Here is a 27,859-nt window from a genome sequence, read left to right as displayed (position 1 = left end):
AATGAAGCGTTTAAGGTTCTGGAATCCTGCGATGAGAATGTCATGGAGTTAAAGATCTCAGCTAGAGAAGGATAACTAACCTGTCTTCAACAATCTATTGCAAGTTTGATCTCTGCATATTCATTCAATTCTCCATCAAGATATCCACATCAAATCCATGGCTCCTGGCTTTAAATTTACTACAGTACTGGGTTCACATACTGTATACCCAATATTGCACAAATTGAAATCTGGGATTGTTAATGGTATTTATGACATTTATTTCTATGCAAGTAGTTACTGTTGTTTTCTGCACAGCACAGTGTTCAGGTTTAAACTATTGTTAACACCAAGTGTTATTACAAGTCAGCACAGTGTTCAGGTTTAAACTATTGTTAACACCAAGTGTTATTACAAGTCAGCACAGTGTTCAGGTTTAAACTATTGTTAACACCAAGTGTTATTACAAGTCAGCACAGTGTTCAGGTTTAAACTGTTGTTAACACCAAGTCTTATTACAAGTCAGCACAGTGTTCAGGTTTCAACTATTGTTAACACCAAGTGTTATTACAAGTCAGCACAGTGTTCAGGTTTAAACTATTAATATTAACACCAAGTGTTATTACTCTTACAACATAAAGAAAATCAAAGACTGTACACAAATATATTTTATGTAGAACTTTTTATATAATACAAATAGTGATAACAAAAATGGTAATCCATAACTTCATCAACTTTAAATTTATTTTATACAGAATTATATTTCACTATTTCTACATCATATAGAAAATATAATTTTACATCAAAAAATATATTTAAAAACACAGCAATGAAACTAAATGCAAAAATCATTGACATCAAACTATATTATATAATGTCTTCATTGTTTTGATTTTTTGTCATTTTTAGTTTTACAAATTCTACTACAACTTTGTTCTGTTGTTGTTACTGTGCCAAAGACATCTCATAATGTGTTTATTTGTTAATATAATTTCTAATTACGTTTTCATTTAATAAAACTGCTTTTGATAACAAATTACGTTTCATCATTATGTTCATGTTATGTTTTGTAGTTTCAAGTTGTACCACTTTACTTTTAGTATTTAACCATCCAACCTAATTATAAAGAGTTGTATTACATTTATTTAATTTAATATAATATTATCACATAATTACTTTAAAACACGCACAACCAATTCTATACAATATATCAAGTAAAAAACATTGCATTATTTTAAAAGAATCATTTTCATTAAATATGACAGCACAGCTTATAAAGATTATAATGAATAAGAAACAAACATTCTTGTTTATCTGCATGCTACAGCTGTTAATAATTATTACTTCCGTTGCTAGTGTGCCGCGTGCGGAAGTACGCGCGCGCGCTCCGTCGATGAAGGTAAGTATGTCAAAATAAAATGTTTAAAAACATTTTATGTTTTAGATTATCATATTGATTTAATCTACTATACAATTTATATATATAAGGTCGTTTTTATATTGAATATAAATTTAATGTTAGAAATTCAATTATTTGCGATATTAAAAATTGACACCTGCTTGCTGCGAGATTTAAAAATATGTCGGTTATCTAGTAGAAGTAACATACGTTATCAGTGAAAACTAACTAATGATAAAATTCAATATTTCTTATTGAACACTTTTCAGACACGTGACGAATGTCGTCAGCTGATAGATTGCAATCCATCATGTAAAGGTACTCCAGCTTAGGACACATAATGAGAAATGAAGAAAATGTATTAACATCAATGTTGTGAAGTTTACTATCATAGATACCGAGACGACGTAATGCTAATTGAACTTGTTTGAGAGAACATTCTGATACAAAGTCATTAAATACATCACGTGATAGATTCCGAATCCAAACACCGTCACATTTATCTTCAATGCCTAAAATGTGTGCAATAACTCTTCCCTTTCGCTCCGATGCCATCTTACTACAAAAGTCATCGACACTACCACTATCATATTGCATACAATACAATTGCATAATTAGACGTATGAAATGCCCGTCACATTGTACACCTGGACTTTTGTAATCAATAAACATTCTTATGGAGGTAGATATATCATCCAAATGATTATTTATTTCTAAATCTTTGCTTGTCATGTAATTAATTAATTCATTTACCACAGCATCTTTATGTTGTTTTTTAACAAAGTTTAAATTTCTCGGCAGATAGCGATATGTTGACAAACGATCTGTAACCCAGTTCTTGAGGAAACCGCCAGCTTTATCACCAAGGAAACCAATTGCAAACTCTGTCGCTCTGTATAAATGCTCACTCTCTCGTATCACCTCCCACTCATCATCATCCAATGGTGTAAGTAATGTTCGTACATCTAAGCACTCATTCTCCATACCTTCACTTTCACATAATTTGCACAGGTAAAATCCCACCAATGACTCTACTATCAACTTGTGAGGAGGCATAAAAATGTTATCAAAATTCGATTTTAAAATCGGTGGTTCTTCGTAAACAAATCCAAGTTTCACGGACATATCAACCAAATCTTTATTCGTATGTTTATCATTCAAATCTTTCATGTTTATTGAAAGTTGGTTTACTTTCAAGCTATCATACATACATTTTCCTAGCAATATCATAGCATTTACATGCTTTGCTGGTGTGTCTTCAAATTTAGAAAGCTTGGCGAATTGTTCTTGTTTGTTGAACTGATTCAAAATATTACGAAATATTTCTTTAAAAAGCTCAGCTTTATCTGTAGGAAAGCTTTGACTGCTTTCCCACAGCAAACAGATTGAAAAAAGCAGCATCGGGTTTTTGCACATTGCATACGCTTCAGGATGTTTTTTCCCAGCCCAATAAGTGTCAATATCCAATTCGTTTCTAAGGGATTTTGCCAATTGTGGTTGTTCAAAATACTCAAAATGTTTGTCAATGTACTTTCCTATGCTCTCGTTGTTGAACCCATTAACTCTTACATGTACGTCACATGCTTCTACGAATTTATCTATATTTTCTGATCGTGAAGTAAGTATCACAGTACTGTTTTTTAATTTGTTCTTTTTGAAGAGACTGATTACGCTTGGATTATTAAATCGCAATTCATCTAACCCATCTAGAAGCAGTACAAATCTATCGTCATGTTTCATTATGAATTTCTTAATTAACCGTGGGTCCTCTGGGAGATCTGTTACTAAATTAAAATCTTTCATATCAATTTGCTTTACAGTCATATCTAAGATGTTGTCATCTATGTCTAAATCCCGCACACTTAAAAGAAATACAATTTTACCGTCAAATGATTTAATTGATTGAGTAGCCGTAGCCCAGTTGTATGATAAATGCCTTAATATGGTAGTTTTACCTATCCCACCCTCCCCATCAATAAGAGCTCTACATCCAGGTGTGGAGCTGATAACATCTACCACTTCTGCTAATGTTGGTTTGCAGTCTGCCTCCTTTTCACCTTTTTTCAGTAGTTCCAAATCAGTGAACATCTGCGAAAGGTCAACACGGTATCTATCACGCATTGTTGCTGGTGTAAATCTACTGGCCTGACTACACAATTCCCTTTGTTTTTGAAGCAGATATTCTTCAATCTTGTCTAGATACGAAGAAAAAATGGCAAAAACAATATTATAGTAAATACATTTATTTAATTTAAAAGGGCCTTGCAATAGTAATACAATACGTAGTGTTAAGGCCGCGCCGAAGGTGGTAAACCAAGTAAATAATATAGAGGGCGACAAACACAATTTATTATCAATCTGAAAAGTAAAACGACTGGTGGTCGCCAGCAAATCGTAACAACCGTTTTAATGTAGAGCAATCCACAGCTTATGCTAAAACCTCCAGCTGCCATAGCAACTACATTAGCTATGAGGCAATTTTGTTACTCCAATAACTACAGTAGATGGTGTTTTGTTTTTGTTTTTATTTACTAGTAAGCTGTCAGTGATGTTTCAACATTAGTAGCTAGCTGGAGGTTTTTAAAGCTGATTTTTCACTGTTTACGAGCGTTGTAACACGCATATATTCATTTTTTTGTGGGTGAAATAAAAAATGTGTTGTACAGTAGTATAATAAATTAAAGATTTTTCAGGCATCTCAGTACAACTTTTTATTCGAAATAACAAATAACAGAAATAATAGAAATTGCGTTCAAAGTGTCAGGTTTGACATTTAATTTTAATAGGAACAGTTAAAATTGTAAATAAATTGAAATATTGCACGCGTGTACGAATTAATTTAATTTAAAACCTTGCCATTTATCCTAAATTAATATTAAATGGTAATTATCGTGGAGCTGCTGTTGTTTGTAAACACACGTTTGCAATAATATCATTGATATTACGTATTCTATGCTTTGTTATTTCGTGAACCGAATTAAATGATACAAGACCAGAGTTTTTAAAATTATTTTTAAATACACAATTGTACGGTGGCCCACAACTGTCACGAACACTATATAAATCATATTCACACAATTAAAGAAGGAATCACAAAATTGAAGAAGAAATCGCATATAAACAAAAGAAAGCATGAAAATATAAAACGAAATACACAAATAAAGAAGAAACGCGCAATTAAAGAAGTCCGCAACAAATTCGAAAGCTCCTCGCACAATTAAAGAAGTTCGCAACAAATTCGAAAGTACCTCGCACAATTAAAGAAGTTCGCAACAAAATCAAAAGCTCCTCGCACAATTAAAGAAGTCCGCAACAAATTCGAAAGTACCGTACTCGCACAATTGAAGTACAGTAGTCCGTATGGAACGCCATCGCTGCCTCCGGCAGCAAACTTTAATTCTATTCGGCTCTTTTACCATTCGGCGCATTTCTATTTGGCCCATTTACAATTACGTTCGGCTCTTTCAGCATTCGGCTCTTTTTTATTTGGCCCATTTACCATTACGTTCGGCTCTTTCAGCATTCGGCTCTTTTTTATTCGGCCCATTTACCATTACGTTCGGCTCTTTTTGATTCGGCCCTTTTTTATTCGGCTCTTTCTGCATTACGTTCGGCTCTTTTTAAATCGGCATTTTTTATATTGCGTAATTAAAATCTAACCTTTGACATGGGGTCAAATGGAAGAAAATCAACGACTGGAAATGAGTCTACGAAAAGTTATTGTTGCAACTTTCGTTTTTTCATTGAATTGTAGTATAGGCGGAATTATATAGAGGGCGGCAAACACAATTTAATTCATTGGAAGGCGTGACAATATTCTCAATATTACTACTGGTTGCCCCTTGTCCTGTTTTAATAACAGAATAATAAGAAAAAAAATGAAATACTTATTCTACCTAAAAAACTACCGATTGAGAGCAAAATTATACGGTACATTATTAGTAACTAACCTGTTTCTGATTGATCCTCTTTTCGCATTACTTGTTTTTCATTACTACTGGTTGCCACGTCTTGCTCTGTTTAAATAATAAAATAATAATAAGAACAAAAAATTAAAAGATAATTATTCTACCTAATAAAAATCTACCGATTTGGAGCAAAATTAAACGGTACATTTTTAGTAAACTAACCTGTTTCTGATTTTAACATCTTAATATTGGTTCTAGGACACCTACCCCCTAGACAGTTACCCCCGGACGTTTACCACCCGGACAACTACCCCCTTAGGACAACTACCCCTCGGACAACTACTCCCCGGACAACAACCCCCTTAGGACAACTACCCCCTTAGGACAACAACTCCCTTAGGACAACTACCCCCTTAGGATAACTACCCCCTTAGGATAACTACCCCCCGGACAACTACCCCCCCCCCCCCCCACCCGGTCAACTACCTATTATACACTGTTGCAGAGTCAGGTTGTTCCTAAGGGGTAATTGTCCGGGGGGTAGTTGACCGGGGGGTAGTTGACCGGGGGGTAATTGTCCGGGGGGTAGTTGTCCAGGGGGTAGTTGTCCTAAGGGGGTTGTTGTCCTAAGGGGGTAGTTGTCCGGGGGGTATTTGTCCGGGGGGTAGTTGTCCTAAAGGGGTAGTTGTCCTAAGGGGGTAGTTGTCCGGGGGGTAGTTTTCCGGGGGGTAAATGTCCAGGGGGTGAATATCCGGATACGCTTAATATTGTGTACTGTATATGTAAATCAAATATTTATAAACCCGTTTTATAATAATATTATAAATAATAACTTCGTTATATAGTTAAATACACATTTCAAAATATTACGTAATTAATTAGGTTCTATTGAAATCAAATGGCCTCAAGTAAGTGTATTATGCATAATAATGTGGCGATCTACCTTTTAGAAAACTTTGTGCATGTTGGTTTATAAGCTTTACAAAAGTATCACGATCGTCTTGTGAATTCAAGCGTCCGGCTTTCTCAATGTGATATACAACATCCCATATGTTGTTATAGTTGTAGGCACTCAGTTTGTAAAAACCAATAACCGTCTTCAAATCGCCGTTGTCAGTGTTAGTTAGCACATTAAACATTGCTCTGCGATATGCTGTTAATCCTACACCTGCTGTATCGCTACTTTGGATAGTGTTCTTATATTTATCTATGCGTTTTGTTGCTAAGGCCATCATGGTTACTTCAGCAATGTCCGACAACAGCTTCACATCAGTTTTGGAAATAAATCCACGGTCAGTCAGATGATTAAATAAATCTAGGGCTGATTTTTCATCAAGAGTTCCAATGGGTATAATACCAAATAGAAGCATTCTCAGCCATCGCATCTTTACACCAGAATAGTGTTCATTTAGTTCTTTCAGAAATGTTTGGAATTCTACATCTTTTTCATCCATTTTGAATCTGTAAAGAATAATAATAAATTTAATTTTGTCGAATTTTACTTTCTTACTGATTTTAGCAACGTCGATAGAAATGTTTTTTTTGTCTACCGTTTTAAAAATAGTTTTTGAATTGTACACAATTTCAGAATATTATTAATAAGCATAATAGAACATTATTTGATTGTATTATAGAAATAATGCTCTCATTTTATGTTTTATTCAGTTGGACCAAAAATGTCAAAAGTCATTTGATTTCGCACAGTTCATTATACCAGTACATTTGTTTTTCATAGGCGTACGTTATTTAACATACCTAGCAGCATCGTCTTGAGTTTTTAAATATGAAATAGAACGAATATAAAAACATTCATTATCGTATTTGTTATAGAACATCGAAATAGATTCTTGTCATTGCCACTGTCATTGTTCTGATCTCGTTGTGAAGGAGCGATCGCGTGGTGCGCGTCACAGAACAGACGGTGCTGTATTGGATATACGCGAAAAATGAAAAAAAAAGTACTTTTTCACGATCGTTAAATAGTACGTATTATCACGCCATGTGATACAATCGTCCAATCAAATGACATGAATGTATGTAGGTGTTATATAAAATTGTTTAATTCATTGGTTATTACTTTTAAAATTAGTGGCACAAAAAAACAAATATAAAATACATAAAACATAATATTATAAGAAGTAGGAATCAAAATAATATTCAAGAGTGAAAACACAATAAAAAAAAATAGGTGTTTTGATTGATTACAGCTATTATGCTATGCTCGCTTATGTACAGTATTATAGGCATTAATTATATCAAGGTATCTCCAAAACAAACACAATTAAATGCACACATCAGGAATCACAATTTAATTTCTTTCCTTTCATTCCATAAAGTGCGGCGAAAAATGTGAACACGGTCATAAATATTTTATATTGATTCGTATTTTCGTTTGTAGACATTTGTTATAGAATAGTAATTTTTTCCACGTACTTTAGTTGAAAAAGAGAATTCAAAAAAAAGTTTAACCATTCCATCGAAACATACAGTATAAGGTTATTATTGATCGTTCATTCAGAATCAGAAGCCATTATGGATGTCACCCATTTGCCCAGTTCTTTTTTGTAGCCCTAGTTTTTACAAATCTACGCGCCACATTATAGAGGAGTTGAAACAAATTTAAACCATATGTGTTTGCACAATTATTATTTATAAATGTCATCAAACAGCGTCCCGTATCTTTTCTTTCGACTAAAAAGCATTTTTAGCGTATTTTATTTGCACGATTTGTCTAGAAAAAATGTTCAATTAACAATGACTTTCCTGAATGATACCTGCTAAGTTAGTAGTAATGTTCTAACAAGAAGACCATTTGGTATAATTTGGATAAATTTAGGTTTTATCTTGAAACATATTTACCTCTGTATGAGTCTGTTGGATCAGATCAATAGGGTTGGTGAAATATGTCAAACTTATGAAGTGACGATCGTTTCATATCAAGTTCAATGTGTGCAGTTTGTTCATTTAGTGACGAGCATCCGGGTAATTTATAATGTTCTTTATGTTTCGCACGCGTACTTAGGATTACATTGGATAGGTTGGGTAATCAGTGACGACAAACTGGAGTAACCTCACCAAAATGGAATAGTCAAGATTAAACGAATTTACTGTATTACACTTAGCTAGCATAGTAAAAATAAATAAATGTAAGTATTTTGTATTGTGTTTATTGTGATAGCCACATTCTGAATTGAGAGACGAGAAAATACATGCGTTGTTGTTGAGGCTGTATATACATTATATTATTAGCAAAGAAAGGTAAGAATGGACAAATTCGATGATTCTTACCTACAAAACAGAAACAAATACAGATTACTTACTGGTTAACGAGGTCGTCTGTTGCTATGAACAATGTTTCCTCTGAGTTCGTCGTCAGGGCCTTTTCACTTAAGTACCAACTGTTGTAATGTTTCCTTATGTTGCAACAGCTATGTTTCCTTTATACAGCTCTCACTGTGATTATGAAAAATACACATTGGTTTACCAGTAATGCAGATTGAATTGTTTTCTCACTTTAAAGCAAAGTCGGCTAACTATAAAAAGCCGGATCAACCTAATCGTGATCACCATAAGTTCAATGATGAGCGACATGAAATGAACAAACAACAAAGTGCTCAAGTGCTATGTCATGACGAGTAGACCATTGAAGCTGATACCACAATAATAATATAAGAATTCTAGGTTCTTGATTTTAATATTTCATCATGAAGGAAGTACCGGCTTCCTTTGTGCATTCATGCATGACGTGATAATCACTCAAACAAAACGCATGATTTGTTAGTTCATAACTTCGTATGTGTTTCTTTATTATTTATTTATAACAGTTTACCATAGAGCTAAATTTAATGATTTATGTTAATTTTTGTCTTTTTTTTATGTCACTATTGTAGGCCTACACGTGTACGGAACAACGTTGATTTATTTGGCCTATTATAAAGTGCTGTAACTGTAACAGACGCATTTGATGTAGGCGCGGATGCTAAAACCTTTGTAAAATTTCGTCATGTCAAAGGTCAGATGAACAACAATGTGTACAGTTGATAAACATTATCTTAAAACACAGCAACTTATTGTACACTATCAGCATACATATCCATTATCTTAAAACACAGCAACTTATTGTACACTATCAGCATACATATCCACTATCTTAAAACACAGCAACTTATTGTACACTATCAGCATACATATCCATTATCTTAAAACAGCAACTTATTGTACACTATCAGCATACATATCCATTATCTTAAAACACAGCAACTTATTGTACACTATCAGCATACATATCCATTATCTTAAAACACAGCAACTTATTGTACACTATCAGCATGCATATCCATTATCTTAAAACACAGCAACTGATTGTACACTATCATCATGCATATCCATTATCTTAAAACACAGCAACTTATTGTACACTATCATCATGCATATCCATTATCTTTGGATTGCGTGATTCAGACTACTGAATTTGGGTTTGGTTTAGTTTTTTGGCTTGGTTCTGATTTTGGGTTTCGTTCTGATTTTGAGATTGGTTCTGATTTTTAGTTTGGTGCTGATTTTTAGTTTGGTGCTGATTGTGAGTTTGGTTTTGAAATTGGGTTTGGTTTAGATTTAGGGTTTCGTTCTGATTTTGGGTTTTGTTCTGATTTTGAGATTGGTTCTGATTTTTAGTTTGGTGCTGATTGTGAGTTTGGTTTAGATTTAGGGTTTGGTTCTGATTTTCCATTTATTATTTTTCCATTTCAGTTTTGCTGCTTCCGACCAAAATTCTTTGCCTTAACATATTACAACACAATTTTGTTGGTTTGTTCGTATTTTAAACACACCGTAACGTCTGCTCTAGAAGTCTAACAGCAGAAAGTTTGCACCACGGAGATAAAAATAAATGTTGTTGTACATTGTATTATTTTAACATTAACGTTTTTATTGAAGTAAAAATCTGTTCTGTTATTGTAATATCTGTATAATCTGCTATTGTATTTTGCTGTGTAATTGAGTTGTTTTTCTTCTCATTAAGTTAAGAACCACAATGAGTTCTTGTTATCAGCACGCTATAAGGAAGTTATTAAAATGTTCTATTCCGATAACAAGAAATCCAAACTGGTATAAACGTTGTCTTTCGTGAAGGAAATAAAACTATTATTTTAAAGAAAAATGAAACAAATTCCAACATCTGATTTTTAGATTGTTGTTACATCACCATTAAGGAAGTTAAGCACAATATCATCTTATAGCTATCTTGTTTATAATAGATTACATTTTCATCTCAACTTAATTGTTTTTTAATGTATTTATTTACAACACTGTTTGTGCAATAATATATTATATTTATCAATATTTTTTTAAGAAGCAAAACAATACAAACGGGTGAAGATAGACGATCAGATTTCATCTGAATCCACCTGTTTGTTTACCTCAACAATTGTTTTTGTAAACGTACAGTACACAGTATCGATGGAATACAAAATAAGAACCAAACATCTTATTCTGATGTCATTACTATTATTATTGTATTCTTTATGTTTTGCTACCCGCAGCGTACTAGGATTATGTTGGCCAGGCGACAGGTTGCGCAATCAGTAACACTACTGAACACATGAGTAACATCACCAAAATGAAATATTAGTCAAAACTAAACAAATTTACACTAGCATAGTTAAAATATAAAAATGTTAAAATATAATTATGTATCTGTTTTGTTTATGGCCACGTACATTCTGAATTGAGAGACGAGAACATGTGTATACGTTCAATTAACAGGAACAGGTCAACATTTCCGATCCACAACCACATAACCATAAACGAAAAAGTAACTAGCAGAGCTATAAATGGAGTCCGGCCGAGCAAATGTATTATTATTGTAGTTGGCGGTGCTAGTATTGCGCAGAACGCAAGAGGAGTGAACACCCGCTGCATTTATGATTATGATCAGGTTCGGTAATCACCCGAGGATTATGATCAGGTTCGGTAATCACCCGAGGATTATGATCAGGTTCGGATCAGGTGCCGTTTTCGGCTACCTCGACTTATAATATGGACTATACCATTATACAAAGATGGGAAAATAGGGGTGTCCCATTTATTATTTGAGTGTGTTAATGTGTTAAAATACGGCTGCTTTTGTTCTTTTGTTTAGTGCATAATGTTTCAGCAACAAAGGGAAAACAACTAACGCCCTGCACGCTGTTGAATTAATTTAAGTTTTCAAGTTAATACAGTATATTAAGGCTCTTTATTTCAATATAATTTTTAGGTATCCTTCCCTAATATGGATATTAGGTGGATTCCCTAAGGTGGATATTGAATAATTTTTAGGGATTTATAGATACAGAAAGTATATAAAGAAATTAGTTTTTATTCCAGTTACAAATAAAAAATATAATTTATCTAACGATAACACAGTAGTATATTTAATAAAGATGACAGTAGTACATTTAATAAGATCTATCACATACTGATTATAATCCATCAAAATAGCCGATTCGTCGTAAAACAAAAATACATATAATAATTATTATGTCAATGAATCTGTTACCATTTTGTTTCTGTATCTACAATTCGTTTTACACTTAGCATTAAATGTAAATGTATGGTAAAACAAACAAAAAACATATAATTATGTCAATGAATTATGTTCGTCTACCGATACCAGGTTCTTAGGTTCAAATCCACGATGTTGAGATTTATCCCTTGCAAATACAAAATATTTATTTATCTACCAATAGGATTAGAATGCATTTGCCAACATTCTTTTACGTTCACAACAATTTAGAGTGTAGGTAATTTAACCGATTGTAATGTAGTATTTAGGATATTTTAATAACGATTGTACTGTAGTATTTAAGATTTCTTAATTCCGATTGTGATATTTAGTTTAGTTGTTTTGTAGTTTAACATGTTTTAATTCCGATATTGTACTAAAATTTAATGTGTTGAAATCAAGATAGGCATAACAGTATGTATTTAATATGTTTTAATTGTGATTATACTGTAGTGTTTTAGGTTAGTTTTTATATATAGTAAATATACATAGGCCTAGTTAATATAGTAATATTGTTACAAAATCTTGGCATTCCCTAACACAATATACCTAATAATAACATGCCTTATAAAAGTACATGCATTGCTAGTTTTTGATGTTCTGTATTGTTCCTTGTAGTTTGTACTGTAGGTTACATAACAGAACAATTGTATTGTCTTCCCATTCAGTAGACACCCTTCTCTACATAAAACATAATACACCACACCCCTACCCTATACTATTGTCTTCCCAACCAATATGGTGTCAGATGAAATCGGTCGCGTCTGAAATCGGTCGCGATAAAATCAACTTCCGGTATTTTGTATGGCGCGCCGCTAGAGCTATACGTTTAATGATATCGGTCGCGTTTGAAATCGGTCGATATATTTTTAATGAAAACGCTAATTATGTTTTTAGTTAATTTTGAATATAGAATTTCTAATACTATTAACATTTTTTTCACCTCGATCGTTATTATTTTTTAGTAGGCCTACAGTAAATATAAATATTTATCTCATTATTTATAAATAATTTGTGTTTTCATTTTATCTTACAGATGTCAATGAATAATTGTAATGTGTTCGTTTAGAAAATCGTTGTTAAAAGTGTTATTGAATATTGTTTTAAGTTTTTGAAAAGATTAGCATGCCACTGTTTAAAGTTTTAAAAATGTTGAAAATAATTTAATATTAAACAAGTAGACGCGCCTATTGCGTATTTTTAAATCACTAGTTCTATACCTGCAAGTGGATACCAGCTCAATGAGGTTTATGCAATAAAAAGGAAGATGATGTATGACGATGATTTTTACGTTCGATATCCGTCACTCTTACGTGAGCATGGTTTTAGGATAATAGGCCTACTAATAAAATAATATGCTGTTATAAATCAATCTACCGGGCCTATACAGTGGACTATGGTGTACAATGATACGGTAGGCCTACTTAATTATTTACATTAAGTGATTATTATAGGCCTAAATGAAGAAATAAAAGATATTAAAATTAAAAACTATAGGCCTAGTATCACCGACGTATATACGTACATTATATACATCGTTTCACCATGGAACTATGTTTCACAAAAAGACGTGCAGGCCTAGATGTTTCAAACGTATGGTTATTAGTAATAGGCCTATACGTCATCTTTACATGGCCATGAACAACGATCGTACGTGTTTTTTCCATGATTTGACACCGTAGTGCGTGTTTTTTTTAAGGGAATCCCCGTCAGCAAAATAACGTGCAGTTAACGTCTGCACGATCATAGAAGGCGCATCCACTATATGGCCTATTTCGGGGTTTATTTCAGTAACTCGCCTTTTAACGATCCGCATATAATAATCATTTTTACTAGAAACTATTAGGCCTAAACATTAGAAATAAAAATATACACGTGATTTGCCTCAACAATAATCATTATAGGCCTATACTTAATATTATCCTACATAACGTACGGACATAAATAAAATAGAAATTAAAATAAGGTGATCCAATAGTAAGTTATTAACGACATGGATATGATATATCTGCCACAGTATGCATAAGTATAAAAATGGATACGCTGGCTTTACGGGCTATACAATGTAACAATTATTGTTTTTAAATAAATTGTTCTCTTTTACGTAATTGTTTGCATAATAAAAGACACAGACGTATATTCTCTATATAATATATTAATTACAGTACATAATAAAATAGATGTAAATTATTATATATTATTATTATGCCTAATAAAATAATATTTAAACGTGATTAGAAATGGCCATTTTGAAAAGATACAGGCCTTCTTCGAGACCTGTGAAATAAAAAAAAATGATTGATAATAAATATTTAGATGTTTTTGCCCTACTCTGACGTAATTTGTACTTTATACTAAGTACATTTGAGAATACTTGCGAAAAAATTCGCAAGTTGTTCTCGGGTACAAATTACGTCAGAGTAGGGCAAAAACATCTAATTACTCAACTCCCTGACGCAAAAACTACAATTACAATAAATATTTATTAACAAAAATAAAAAATATCCACATAAATAATCTGGTTCCTAAAAAATATCAATTAAATCATCTAGACTATATAATCGAAGAAAATGTATATCCCGCTAGCATGCATCTCGCTCCATACAAAATAGCGCGACCGATTTCAAACGCGACCGATTTCAAACGTATAGCTCTAACGGAAGTTAAAATACCGGAAGTTGATTTTATCGCGACCGATTTCAAACGCGACCGATTTCAGACGCGACCGATTTCATCGTAAACCTTCAATAGACCCTTCTATCCCGCCTTCTATACATAAAACATAACATACCACACCCCTATCACAATAATAACAACCCACACTCTACTACAAATAACAATGGAAGCATAACCATCAGAGCTATGCCTATATTATTCTCATATTATTGTTCCGAACTATATTAATGAAATATTGTAAACTTACAATTGGCTTAAGACTGGACTGTAACTCATGGATCTCCTCGTATCTGGACTCTATCAATATACCGATACAGTCAAATGTGACGATTTGTAGCAGCAACTGCGCCACTCCCTTTGACGTCAACTACTGTATAATTAGTGTAAACTTACAATTGGCTTAAGACTGGACTGTAACTCATGGATCTCCTCGTATCTGGACTATCAATATACCGATACAGTTAAATGTGACGATTTGTAGCAGCAACTGCGCCACTCCCTTTGACGTCAACTACTGTGTAATTAGTGTAAACTTACAAATTGGCTTAACCCTTTCACTGCGGAGCATTATTCCTACCTCTGTGCGTAATATATATTTAAGAAAAACATATGATATTTTAATAAATTGCAAAAAAATACTAATTGAGATAATTGTGTAATTATTTTTGTTGTGTGTGATGGGCAAAGGGTTAGTCTACAGTTAGGTATAAAAAAAAAAGTAATTTGCATATTGATGGATTGTCATGTGACGTCATTACAGGTATTTTAAATTTCTTGTTTTTTATCGAATCAATGATAAAAACTATATTTTTTATAAGAATTCTTATGGAATACGTTTTTCCAACTGGATATTGATGAAGATACGTATAACAAATAAAAATATAAAAAAAAATTGAATTATTTTGATTGTTTTATAAAAATTATGCACAAATCAAAGTTTTGGGGCAAAATCGTGAAAATAATGACAGTTTCCAAAAATTCACTATAGTACAAAATCTAACTATTGTTTCAGAATTTTTTTTTTGGGTGTTGTGATAAACACGATGTTGCCCTATTGGGGCTGGTACATTTTTGTTACTTTCAAAATTGCCGCCATTACGCTACTCAAAACAACTTTCCAAGATAGAAATACTATTATATATACTATACTATATATAATTAATTAATTAATTAACTATAGAGGGCGCATTATTTTCAAGACGATAATACAACTATAGAGGGCCGTTTTTTTTGCTGGAAATTTTTTTTAATGACTTGCAAAAATATTCAAGTTCATCGAAAGAATATAGAGGGTGCTATATATTATAGGCAAATACGATTAAATAATTGTTTTGCCCATACCCGGTATTACCGGGTATACGTATTTCAACGACGTTTGTTTATACCCGGTAGTACCGGGTATACGCAGAGAAGGGGTTAAGACTGAATCTCGTATATGGACAGTAGGCCTATCTAACAGTCAAAATGTGACGATTTGTACCTCCAAATTAACTGCGCCACTCCCTTTGACGTCAACTACTGTATAATTATTACGCCGCACATTACATAGCGCCCCCTATAATTATCGTACCTTTAGTTTTTAAAAGTATGGATACGGTACCGTATCTTTAGACATAACGTAATTATTATTCGTAATCCACGTATATGTATGCTATATTGACTTTGGCCGTGACGTCACAAACACTTTTCCACGGTCCAACTGCCACACACACAATGTACACGATTATATCGGCATCGTCGTACGACGTCTCTATAAATATTCCATTCAAAATTCCCTAGAAATTATTTTTAGAAAATTACCTACACTCTTTTATAATAATTTTTCTGATATGCATATTGTACCCACACACACTTATACAAATGTGTAAATTGCAGAAGAACTATAAATATTCATTTCAATATTCATTTCGTAGCAACAACTGCGCGCCATTCTCTTTGAGGTCAATGCCGCGCTATATATTGACTTTTGCCGTGACGTCACAAAAGCTGTTCCACAGATACTTATTCACTCAAAATTACACAGAAACTATTTGGAGAAAAATAGTCCCAATTTCCTTCTGAAATGATGATTTATTGAATATAGATTTCAATATATAATTAATATCATACCTATAACAGACTTTTTGAAAAAAATTTGGTGTCTATCGTTGAGTTTATTAAAACACACACTTACAATTACAAAACACCTATACAACATTTCATAAACAGCAACACAATAGCGATAAGACGGAAGTTGCCTAGATACCGGAATTACTTGTATGCAATTGACACGAGTAATATTGAAGGCAATTCCGTTTGAATCATGTTTGTAGATACTGTATAATAATGATCATGGTTATGTTCTGCGTTGTTACTTATTTTTATTAGTCCTAATCTATTTATATGCTTTGTCTTATTAATGTTATGTTGCATTATTGTATAATGCTGGTCGTAAAAATAATTGGGTTATATTTAGAATAGAAACACTCTGACTCGACGTAGTGACAAACGATAAATGTTATTCAAACTATGATTGAACAAACGCTTTTGTATCAGCCGTTCATTTACAAAGCAATACGAACAAAAACTTGTGATGAATTGGATCAAAACAATGGTGGTACGGTCTCATGTTGTACGGTGATGGCGCTATTTGGTTTCTATTTAAAAAAAAGAGAGTTAGGCCTCGAATATTTATATCTCATTTACATACTATTGAATCTGTATACAGTATTGCATTAATAATTTACGTGTACGGTATTGCCGAATATTTATATCTCATTTACATACTATCGAATCTTTATACAGTATTGCATTAATAATTTACGTGTACGGTATTGCCGAATATTTATATCTCGTTTACATACTAACACAATATTGTATTTATAGTAACACAATGATACTATTTGTAGTAGAATTAATCGCACTGTTATCTACAATTTACCAATTATTTGTTATTCTTTTTTTACCACTTTTCATATATCTATAGAGGATTTTATTTGATTATAAATGTTACCATATTATTAAAACTAAAAAATTAAACATATCCCTTGAATAATCACCTCCCTCAAATGACCTCCACCTCCCCACCTCAGCCCTATAAGGGCCCTACCAAACAATACACACTATAGGCCTACTTTAAAATGTTATTAATCATCTAAGACACTGTGAAACAGAGTAGGTTTAGTTTTACGAATGTCAAGAATTTTCAATAATGGTAACCGACAGAAAACGTACAAGGAAAACATTATTCCGAGAACCATCGTCTACATTTCCTAAACCCTCTAGTACAAAATAATGAATGTTTATGAACGAAATGGCACAAAATGGCCGCTGGTGAACGATGAAAGGTTATAATTATTTCCATATGTTTGACCATCATCATTATGCCTATATTCTCATATTATTGTTTCGAAAATAAATGTTCCGAACTAATTAAAATGAAATGTAATTGTAAACTTACAAATTGGCTTAAGACCGAATCTCGTATATGGACAGTAGGCCTATCTAACAGTCAAATGTGACGATTTGTAGCAGCAACTGCGCCACTCCTTTTGACGTCAACTACTGTATAATTAGTGTAAACTTACAATTTGGCTTAAGAAGACTGAATCTCGTATATGGACAGTATATGCCTATCTAACAGTCAAATGTGACGATTTGTACTTCTTGGTTTCGTTTAAAATGTCAGAGCCTTCCTATTTTTATCTAGTTTCTTCATTAGTTTTGTAACTGCATTAAAATGTAACTGTTTTCTGCGTTTACAAATCCTGTTATTGTTATTGTTATATACATCTTGTATATAAAGGGATGTAAAACTATAGTTTGTTGGGTATTGTAAAGTTATTGTGTTAAAGTGCTAACTGGATTATTGAAAGTTGAAGTTGATTGAAATTAAATCTTTATTTTGAGTTATTTTACAACTTTGTGGATTTTGTGTGTATACTTTTATGTCACTAGGGTTCCTAAAGTATTTTCAATCGGAAACATACTTAAAAGGAGTTCGTGACAGTCACAATGGGTTCTTGTTACCAGCACGCTATCAGGAAGTTATCAAAACGATCTCTTTTCCGATCTCTTTTCTTATAAACCCAAACTGGCAGATGTTGTCTTTCTGGTGAATGGAAATAAAACTAATATTAAAAAGAAAAATGAAACAAATTGCAAGATCAGATCTTCAGATTATTGTTACATCACACATAGAGGTCTATCATAACATAAGGAAGATAAGCACAATACTTATATAGCCATCTTGTTTATAATATATAAAACATTTCTCAACTTAATTGTTTTCCCGATGTATTTGTTTACAACAGTATGTTTATCTATAAGAATCAATGTGCAATAATCATAACGGTATTCTATTTATCAATATTTTCTGGAAGCAAAACATTAGTCCTGTAACTGCTGAGGATCATGCGATGGTCATTGCATTTTGGTTGTACTCGCGCACAGTGATAATGAATAGGATACGATTAAAATCAGTGAGAAGCTTACCACTGTGCGCTACAATACCCATGTTGGTTGTACTCGCGCACAGTGATAATGAATAGGATACGATTCAAATCAGTGAGAAGTTTAGCACTGTGCGCTACAATACCCATTTTGGTTTAATACTAGCGAACAGTGAAAATGAATATGTCTGAATCCACCCCTTACTCTACCTAGAACAATTGATTTTGTATCGATGGAGTAGATTCCACACGAAAAATAACGCGAAATAACAACACGCGAAAACAAATAAAGTTATCACGCGAAAAAAATTAATAATTATTATAGCAATTTTGTTTCTTCTCATGCCTATTGATTTTGAATAATATCACAATACGTTTTATTTGGTATCTGATTTCACTCTCGATCCTCCCTAAACAAAATACTTACCTTTGATTGACTTATGATTATGATTAAAACATTTTTAAATAATTTAGGTTAGTTAAATTGTTTATTGTGGTAACATTGCATCAACATGAGTATAGCATATTACTGTGCGTCACTCTTGAGTCATCATCAATATAGTACCGTACTGCATAATAATTTCATAATGAAAATATCGAAATTTGAACATTTGAAATTGAAATTTGGTCGTTCGATTTTACCATAACAACTCGCGCATAGTAAATATAACTATACGAAAACACACATGATCCTCGATTTAAATATTGTATAATATCAATAATAGACTTTTTAAATAAAATGTATTTGGTGACAAAATTACAAAACACCTATAAAACATTTCATAAACAGCAACACAATAGCGGAATTACTTGTAATTTGTATGCAATTGACACGAGTAATTTGAAGGCAATTCCGGTTGAATCGTGTTTGTAGTTTGTTGATGATGCGCGCGTTGATCAATGAATTTGGACCTTCCCATAATGCATTGGTGCGTGTGGAATATAATAAAGGTAGTCAGGGATGATGTCAGGAATTGTTTATTGATGATTTGTGAATTCTCATATTATAAAGTTTGCGGCCCCGTGCACGTAGGCCTATATTTAGTTCTGAAAAAAACTGTGAGTTTCTTAACGTTTCGATCAGTATTATGCTTTGATCGTCCCATCCATAGATATTATGATCGTCCTTAGGAGCGAGGAGTAGTGTTTTCTGATTCTCCTGAGGTCGATCAAAGTATAATTTTATTTGATTGAAACGTCGAGAAACTTAACAATCATTCATTTCAGAACAACGGTATATATACGCGTGGTTTACAGTTACTGCAAACTTTATATAAACATTTGATTTCTTCATGCAAACCTTAAAACAATTCTCATATTCTTCCATTGTCTTTCTTTGTCCAGTCGGCATTTATCATCTATACCTTTTACATATTTGCTATAGTGTTTTTTATGCTAAAACATGGCATCTTTACCGTCATCATGATGACTCAGCATTATCGCATCGTCACTGCGCCGGCAATATTACAAAACAATTGTTGTTGTATTGTATTTAAATTCTGGGTACGAAAAAAATAAACGAATTGAGTTATATTTTGATATCGAAATAGTGATGAAAAATTAAATTGGTAAAATAAATTATTTTTCAAAAACTGTCTCATTGTCCGTTGAAGGCGCTCTTTGGTTTTTTTTTATTTAAAACGAGTAGAGAGCAGGTGGAATGGTTTGGTGGTATCAATTCACACAGCGCGGCGTTTATGAATAATATAAAAGGTGTAGGCCTAGCCTGTTCTTCAGAGCCACAAAACTTAGGTAAGCTGTTTTTCTGTTTTGGTATTATGCTAGGCCTACTGGTGCCTGCCTGGCACCTAACTAACGTGACAATTATCACACAGATTCATCACACACAGCCAGCCAGCCAGCAGGGTGTAGCCTAAAGAATGTGGTAGGCCTACACTGTAGGCCTACCACACTCTTTTCTCCCCTAGGCCTAGCCCACAAACAACTCTGGAGAGTCGGAGGAGGGAAGTGTGAATTCTACTTTTAACTAGCCTAGTTTAGTAGTCTACTACTAGGCCTAATTAACGTAGGTGACCTCAATGTCTGATCAGAATTGTCTTCATCTTCTCACAGCAGGATGACAGTGCGTGACATACGTGAAGATTACAGCTGCTACACACAAACAATGGAGTTATTAAATACCTCCACCATGACCATGTAGACCTACATATACCTCCATGTACAGAGACAGAACTACTGTCGTCTAGATGGCTGTTGACAGGTAAGCACTCGTAGATACAGAGTAAGGAAAAATGTTTTTGCCAATTTGTAAATGTAAATTATAGTGAATGCACAATTAATGGCCAGTTGATATAGACATTTCATTCATTCAGATTTTAGCAGCCACTAGGCCTACTGCATGCATGCTGTATTATTACGTTTCTGTGGTTTTTTTTAAGAATGAGTGCAAGAATGTTTTTACTGATAGACAATATGTAAATATTTCAGAATACGTCAGAGTAAAGAGAAAACTTAATTCAGTTGGAAAATGTGTTTGTCTTAATTTTTACACGTCCAAGTAATGACTTGACTATAGCTTTTTTAATACAATAATATCAGTTGGACTTGTAGCAGGCCACAGACCATGTTTTGTTTTTTCATAATAATACCAGCCATGAATCATGTTAATTTGTTTTTCAATGATTACAAAATATTGTAAGATTGTTTTCTTTCCCAGATTAGTAATTTTAGCAATGATCCTGATTATTTCATCTTTCTGCTTTCAACAAGAGCTGGTGGGTTAGGCATCAACTTGACAACAGCTGACACCGTCACTATATATGACAGTGATTGGGTAAGTTAAATAAATAATTACTACATTTTATTACAGCGTGATCAATAATCTGCCATACGATTTACACACAGAGTGTCATATGTAAAGAAGTATTTGTGCTGAGTGAAGTTGAGCCTAACCTAAATTGATTCTACCCAGCTTATATTTCACATACCAACTTAAGTCTGTTCATAACCTAGTCTTACCTACCACTTTCACTGTTTGGAAACCACCATCATGTTTATAGAAATATCCCAACATGTTTGTAATGAATTTATAGCAGTACAACTTAGCCTCCAACTTGATACAAGCTATTTAAATTATAAGGTGGTAAGATAAATTGTTTGATTTTGTATGCAACTATGTTTATTTTAGAGAACTGAAGACGTATCAATCTGCCAACAGACTTCTACTTACTGGTACCCCACTTCAAAACAACCTGTCTGAGTTGTGGTCTATGCTAAACTTCTTACTACCAGAAGTGTTTGATGATCTACAAACGTAAGTATTAATTGTTATCAATTTGAATCCGGTCCTGCTCCAGTTGAGGTTCGCAACAGATTGTTCGTCATACAGCATTAGTTACTTTTTGTTTTCATGATGCGTCATGCAGTTACATAAGATTGGCACGTGGCGTGTTGTGAAAACAAAATGCAACGCAATTTTTATTTTCCGGAGCAGGGGCCGGATTTTATCAAACTTGCTTAGCAAAAAAATCGTCTTAACTTTGCCTTAAATCCTTGATTTTGCCTAAGTCAGATTTATCAATATATAAAATTTGCTTAATTTTGTCTTAAATCTAAGACGAACAACACCCTGCCTTAAGATGAAAAATTTCGTCTTATCTCATTTCTGCAACAGAAACATTCTTTTTTGACAACGCGAGCGCGCTAGGCCGGAACAATGAACATTCGGAAAGGCTACGCTAGTGCGTTTTCCGCTGTACTACGGACGCTAAAATAATGATATCGATCTTCATAAAGATGGCCTAGAAATTGGACGAGCAAAACTAAAATTTTCGGGATAGGTACGACCCAATTGACTAACTTTTAGAAAACTGTATCGGCTGCCAAGGGTCGCTGTCATTGATAAAAATAAATAAATGTTGATTTGATTTAAGTTTAGAGCGAATGATTTTCGTATGTATTTCCGACTGTTGTGCTCTTTCTCTATTTCAAGTAATAAAAACAATAGTAGCCAGAATGCACCCTCTCTTGTTGGGAGTGAAAATACGGAGATAAAATGTTATAGCGCCGCCATCGCTAAGAGAAAAAAGCTAATACGCATGCGTAAGCAAGAATTTTTCGTCTTAAGACATAATTTGCTGCCCTCTAGAGTTTAATTTTGCGCATGTGCAAAGTAAAATTTACCTAAGACAATTTTTCTGCTAAGACATTGCTAAGACGGTTTGATAAATAAGATTAAGTTATTTGCTTAAGCACTTCTTAAATATTTCACCTTAAGCAAAAATATAAGCAAATATTGATAAATGCCAACCCAGGTGTGAAAGACAAACATGTCAATCACTGCCCACCAAACAATTTCCCTCTGTATAAGAACAAAACTGATGTGGATATAAATTTTCTTTATCTTATTTTTCACGTTTGAATCCTGGTTTGATTTTAATTCCTTTACAAGTCATGAAGATGAAGAAGCCATTGTAGCTAAGGAGAGAGAACAACATGTTATATCCATGATGCACCAGGTACTGCCAACAAATCAGTTAACAGTTTCTTAAATCAAAAACGAAGGGAACGGTAATTAACAGAGTGAGACGCCATAAACTTTGCTCCGTCTATCGGACCAAACGTTAAAAAAATCGACCAATTATAGTGCCGATGAGAATGGAACAGATTATACTGGGCTTAAATGCATGCACAGATTAATGTTGATATTTTCTGTTTGTAATTTTATTCTGTATCAAAACTGTATCTTACAGATCTTGACGCCATTTCTATTACGACGCTTAAAGACAGATGTTGACCTGACAATACCTACAAAGAAAGAGATCATTGTAAACGCACCAATGACGAGTATTCAACAAGAATTCTACGCATCAACTCTAGACAGGTCAATTATTGATAAGGTCAAACCCAAGGTAAGAACAGTGTATCACGTGCCATGGCTCTGTTTTAATCAACCTAGCTGCCTACAAGCCAGAGTGTCTAGGGGTAGTTAACATGAAATTAGAAAATAAATGAGGCGTGATTCTGCAGCTGAGAAATTGCAGTAAGAATTAGCCAATGATTGGTTGATAACTAAAAGTTAAAAAATCGAGTCCTGTAGCCATACTTTCTATAGTTTGTTTAGGAGCCTTATGTTATTAAGTTCCAAACTATTGAAACGTATATAAAAAGAATGTTGTTGTCACCTGCCATCCTTTTGTTCCACAGAAAAAAGAAGAGGTAACATTGACCCCAAAAGGTCGACCCAAGAGAGGATGCTCTAAAAAAAACTACTCCATTGTATTTAATGAAAATGAGGAATCTGATGATGTTGAAGATTGGTACAAAAAGATTAGAGACACATTTGCCAAGTGAGTTTACAATAGATGTAGTAGAGAAGTCTAGGCGTGAGTACCAAAAAGATTGAATAGGAAAAATATTTTGTTGTATTCAGGTGGCATGGGGTTTTGGTTGGAAATTGAAATTAGTCTTTGTAGTATGGTGTTGGTTAGTGCTATATCTTATAATATTCTGTAAGAGGGTGTCCCTGTCCACCAGCACGACATCCATGAGTACATTACTTTATACCCCTTTATTATTTATTTCAGAGAACCAACTGCACCTGGTGAGACCCCATCAAATACAGAATCAGCAGTTAATATTAAGCTTTAAAACATTGTAATGCAACTAAGAAAATGCTGTAACCATCCTTACCTACTGGAATATCCACTTGACCCGGTCACGCAACAGTTCAAAGTTGACAAGGATCTTGTCATGCGGAAAGCTTTTAGTGTTGGAGAGAATGTTACCTGAACTAAAGAAGCGTGGACACAAGGTATCAATCTTAAATATTCATGTTAGTTTAAAAGAATGTAATAAGTTAATGAAATTGGCAATTGGTACCAGATTATTTTATAAAAACATCTGAATTATATGTCAGTTTGTCTGTAGGTCCTGATCTTTTCCCAGATGACCTCCATGTCTGATCTGTTTGTAGGTCCTCGTCTTTTCCCAGATGACCTCAATGTCTGATATGTTTGTCTGTTTGTTTGTAGGTCCTCATCTTTCCCCAGATGACCTCAATGTCTCATCTGTTTGTCTGGTCGTCTGTAGGTCCTCGTCTTTTCCCAGATGACCTCAATGTCTGATCTGTTTGTCTGTAGGTCCTCATCTTTTCCCAGATGACCTCAATGCTTGACATACTTGAAGATTACTGCCACCTAAGAAACCACAACTACTGTCGTCTAGATGGCAGCATGGCTTTCGCTGAGAAACAACAACAGGTAAACATCTGCATGGTGAAGAAGAAGAAATTTAAAATTATTTGGAATAACTTGTAAATATAAATGATACTGAATTAAGTTGATACACACATTCTGATTTTAGCAACTTCTGCTGTATTGTGTTAATTAGTATTATGAATATTTTTACTGATAGAGAAAAGATGAAAAATATGTTTGTCTTAATTTGTACCAAATGTCCACCTAATGCTAATTATCTTTAATATCAGTTGGTTGTAGCAGCCACAAACCATGTTTGTTTTTCTCAATTATTCAAAGTTAGTGGAAGAAAGTTGTGTTATTATCTTTCTCAGATTAGTAATTTCAGCAATGATCCTGATTATTTAATCTTTCTGCTTTCAACAAGAGCTGGTGGGTTAAGCATCAACTTGACAACAGCTGACACAGTCATTATATATGACAGTGATTGGGTAAGTTAAATAAATAATGACTACATTTTATTACAGCGTGATCAATAATCTGCCATACGATTTACACACAGAGTGCAATATGCTTTTTTGCTGCGCACTTTGTGCACTCAAGTGCATGATAGTGAAAGAATAAAGAGCGCACATGTGACTCATTTCAGCACGTCTGATTGGCTACATCCTTGAACCCATGTTATAATAATTAGTCACAAGCTTGTGGTGTAATGTTTGTTTTAGTGTAGTGACTTTCAATACATTGTAAAGTAGCATTTATAGTTATATTATAGAACCCACAGTCAGATCTACAAGCCCAAGATAAGATAGATGCCACAGAATTGGTCAAGAAAAGCCAGTGATTGTGTACAGGTTAGTGACCATTAACACCATTGACCAGAAGATAGTGGAGAGAGCAGCTGCAAAGAGGAAGCTGGAGAAGATGGTCATTCATCAAGGTCAGTTTTGTCTTTCACACCTCCCTAAAAACCCTCCTGAACAATAAACGCCCGGGGCGTTTTATTCAAATAAATACGTTAAATTAATCATATTGTTTTATACACTTCTACAGTAGTATGCAAACTTCTAGGCATTGATTGTTCTCATTCATTTAAAAAATTCATTATCTTATTTTGTTCTTTAGGTAAATTAAAAGGCAGTAAAACTATGGTGAGAGACTCAAAAGCTGTGATGGATCCCATGGAACTACTAAAAGTGTTACGCTCCACTGATCACTCTGGCATTATCAAAAACTGTGAAGAACAAGTCATCAGCGACGCCGATCTTGAGCTCCTATTGGATCGCAGCGACCTGGTTGTTAAAACTATATTATAACTAACTATAATATTATTTAACGTTAATCAGTAATGTTTTTTACACCTAGAACGCGGGAAAGAAATTGAAACCAGTAAAGGAGAATGAAGCGTTTAAGGTTCTGGAATCCTGCGATGAGAATGTCATGGAGTTAAGATCTCAGCTAGAGAAGGATAACTAACCTGTCTTCAAACAACCTACTGCAAGTTTGATCTCTGCATATTCATTCAATTCTCCATCAAGATATCCACATCAAATCCATGGCTCCTGGCTTTAAATTTACTACAGTACTGGGTTCACATACTGTTACCCAATATTGCACCAATTGAAATCTGGGATTGTTAATGGTATTTATGACATTTATTTCTATGCAAGTAGTTACTGTTGTTTTCGGCACAGCACAGTGTTCAGGTTTAAACTATTGTTAACACCAATTGTTATTACAAGTCAGCACAGTGTTCAGGTTTAAACTATTGTTAACACCAAGTGTTATTACAAGTCTGCACAGTGTTCAGGTTTAAACTATTGTTAACACCAAGTGTTATTACAAGTCTGCACAGTGTTCAGGTTTAAACTATTGTTAACACCAAGTGTTATTACAAGTCAGCACAGTGTTCAGGTTTAAACTATTGTTAACACCAAGTGTTATTACAAGTCAGCACAGTGTTCAGCTTTAAACTATTGTTAACACCAAGTGTTATTACAAGTCAGCACAGTGTTCAGGTTTAAACTATTGTTAACACCAAGTGTTATTACAAGTCAGCATAGTGTTCAGGTTTAAACTATTGTCAACACCAAGTGTTATTACAAGTCAGCACAGTGTTCAGGTTTAAACTATTGTTAACACCAAGTGTTATTACTCTTACAACATAAAGAAAATCAAAGACTGTATACAAATATATCTGAACATTAAGTAGAACTTTTAATTATTCCAATCTATATATTTTCACCCTTAAATTTATTTTATACAGGATTATATTTCACTATTTCTACATCATAACATAAAAAATAAGTCTACATCAAAAAATATATTTAAAAACATGAACATGAAACTAATCATTGATATCAAACTATATTATATAATGTCTTCATTGTTTGATTTTTGTCATTTTTAGTTTTACAAATTCTACTACAACTTTGTTCTGTTGTTGTTACTGTGCCAAAGACATCTTATAATGTGTTTATTTGTTAATTTAATTTCTAATTACGTTTTCATTTAATAAAACTGCTTTTGATAACTAATTACGTTTCATCATTATGTTCATGTTATGTTTTGTAGTTTCAAGTTGTACCACTTTACTTTTAGTATTGGATGGTTAAAACCATCCAACCTAATTATAAAGAGTGAAATTACATTTATGATTTAATATTATTTTATCACATAATATTATCACATAATTTCTTTAAAACACGCACAACCAATTCTATACAATATATCAAGTAAAAAACATTGCATTATTATAAAAGAAT

At 33.3% G+C, this 27,859-nt stretch overlaps 1 protein-coding gene and 1 pseudogene across 2 annotated transcripts; one reads left to right on the top strand and one right to left on the bottom strand.

Moving 5' to 3' along the window:
- Nucleotides 1-538: 538 nt before the first annotated feature.
- On the bottom strand, nucleotides 539-14,832 carry LOC144834814 (uncharacterized). 2 transcript variants are annotated; one of them, XM_078689766.1, is made up of 5 exons: nucleotides 14,754-14,832; nucleotides 8,607-8,739; nucleotides 6,230-6,747; nucleotides 5,329-5,394; nucleotides 539-3,573 (listed from the first exon to the last, which is right to left on the bottom strand). In XM_078689766.1, the coding sequence occupies exons 3-5, from the start codon at nucleotides 6,738-6,740 to the stop codon at nucleotides 1,607-1,609; spliced, it is 2,544 nt and encodes an 847-aa protein (XP_078545892.1). In that variant the 5' UTR covers nucleotides 6,741-6,747; nucleotides 8,607-8,739; nucleotides 14,754-14,832; the 3' UTR covers nucleotides 539-1,606. The 2 variants fall into 2 exon arrangements, with proteins under 2 accessions (XP_078545892.1, XP_078545893.1); XM_078689767.1 differs by lacking the exon at nucleotides 14,754-14,832 and having other exon boundaries at nucleotides 8,607-8,773.
- Nucleotides 14,833-22,088: 7,256 nt separating this feature from the next.
- Nucleotides 22,089-27,424, top strand: LOC144835670 (lymphoid-specific helicase-like; annotated as a pseudogene).
- Nucleotides 27,425-27,859: the final 435 nt, after the last annotated feature.

Source organism: Antedon bifida, chromosome 2 (genome assembly GCF_963402885.1).
Source record: "Antedon bifida chromosome 2, ecAntBifi1.1, whole genome shotgun sequence".
NCBI classification, from domain to species: domain Eukaryota; kingdom Metazoa; phylum Echinodermata; class Crinoidea; order Comatulida; family Antedonidae; genus Antedon; species Antedon bifida.
The sequence above is the reverse complement of the archived record's forward strand: the minus strand, read 5'-3'. Positions and strand labels throughout refer to the sequence as shown.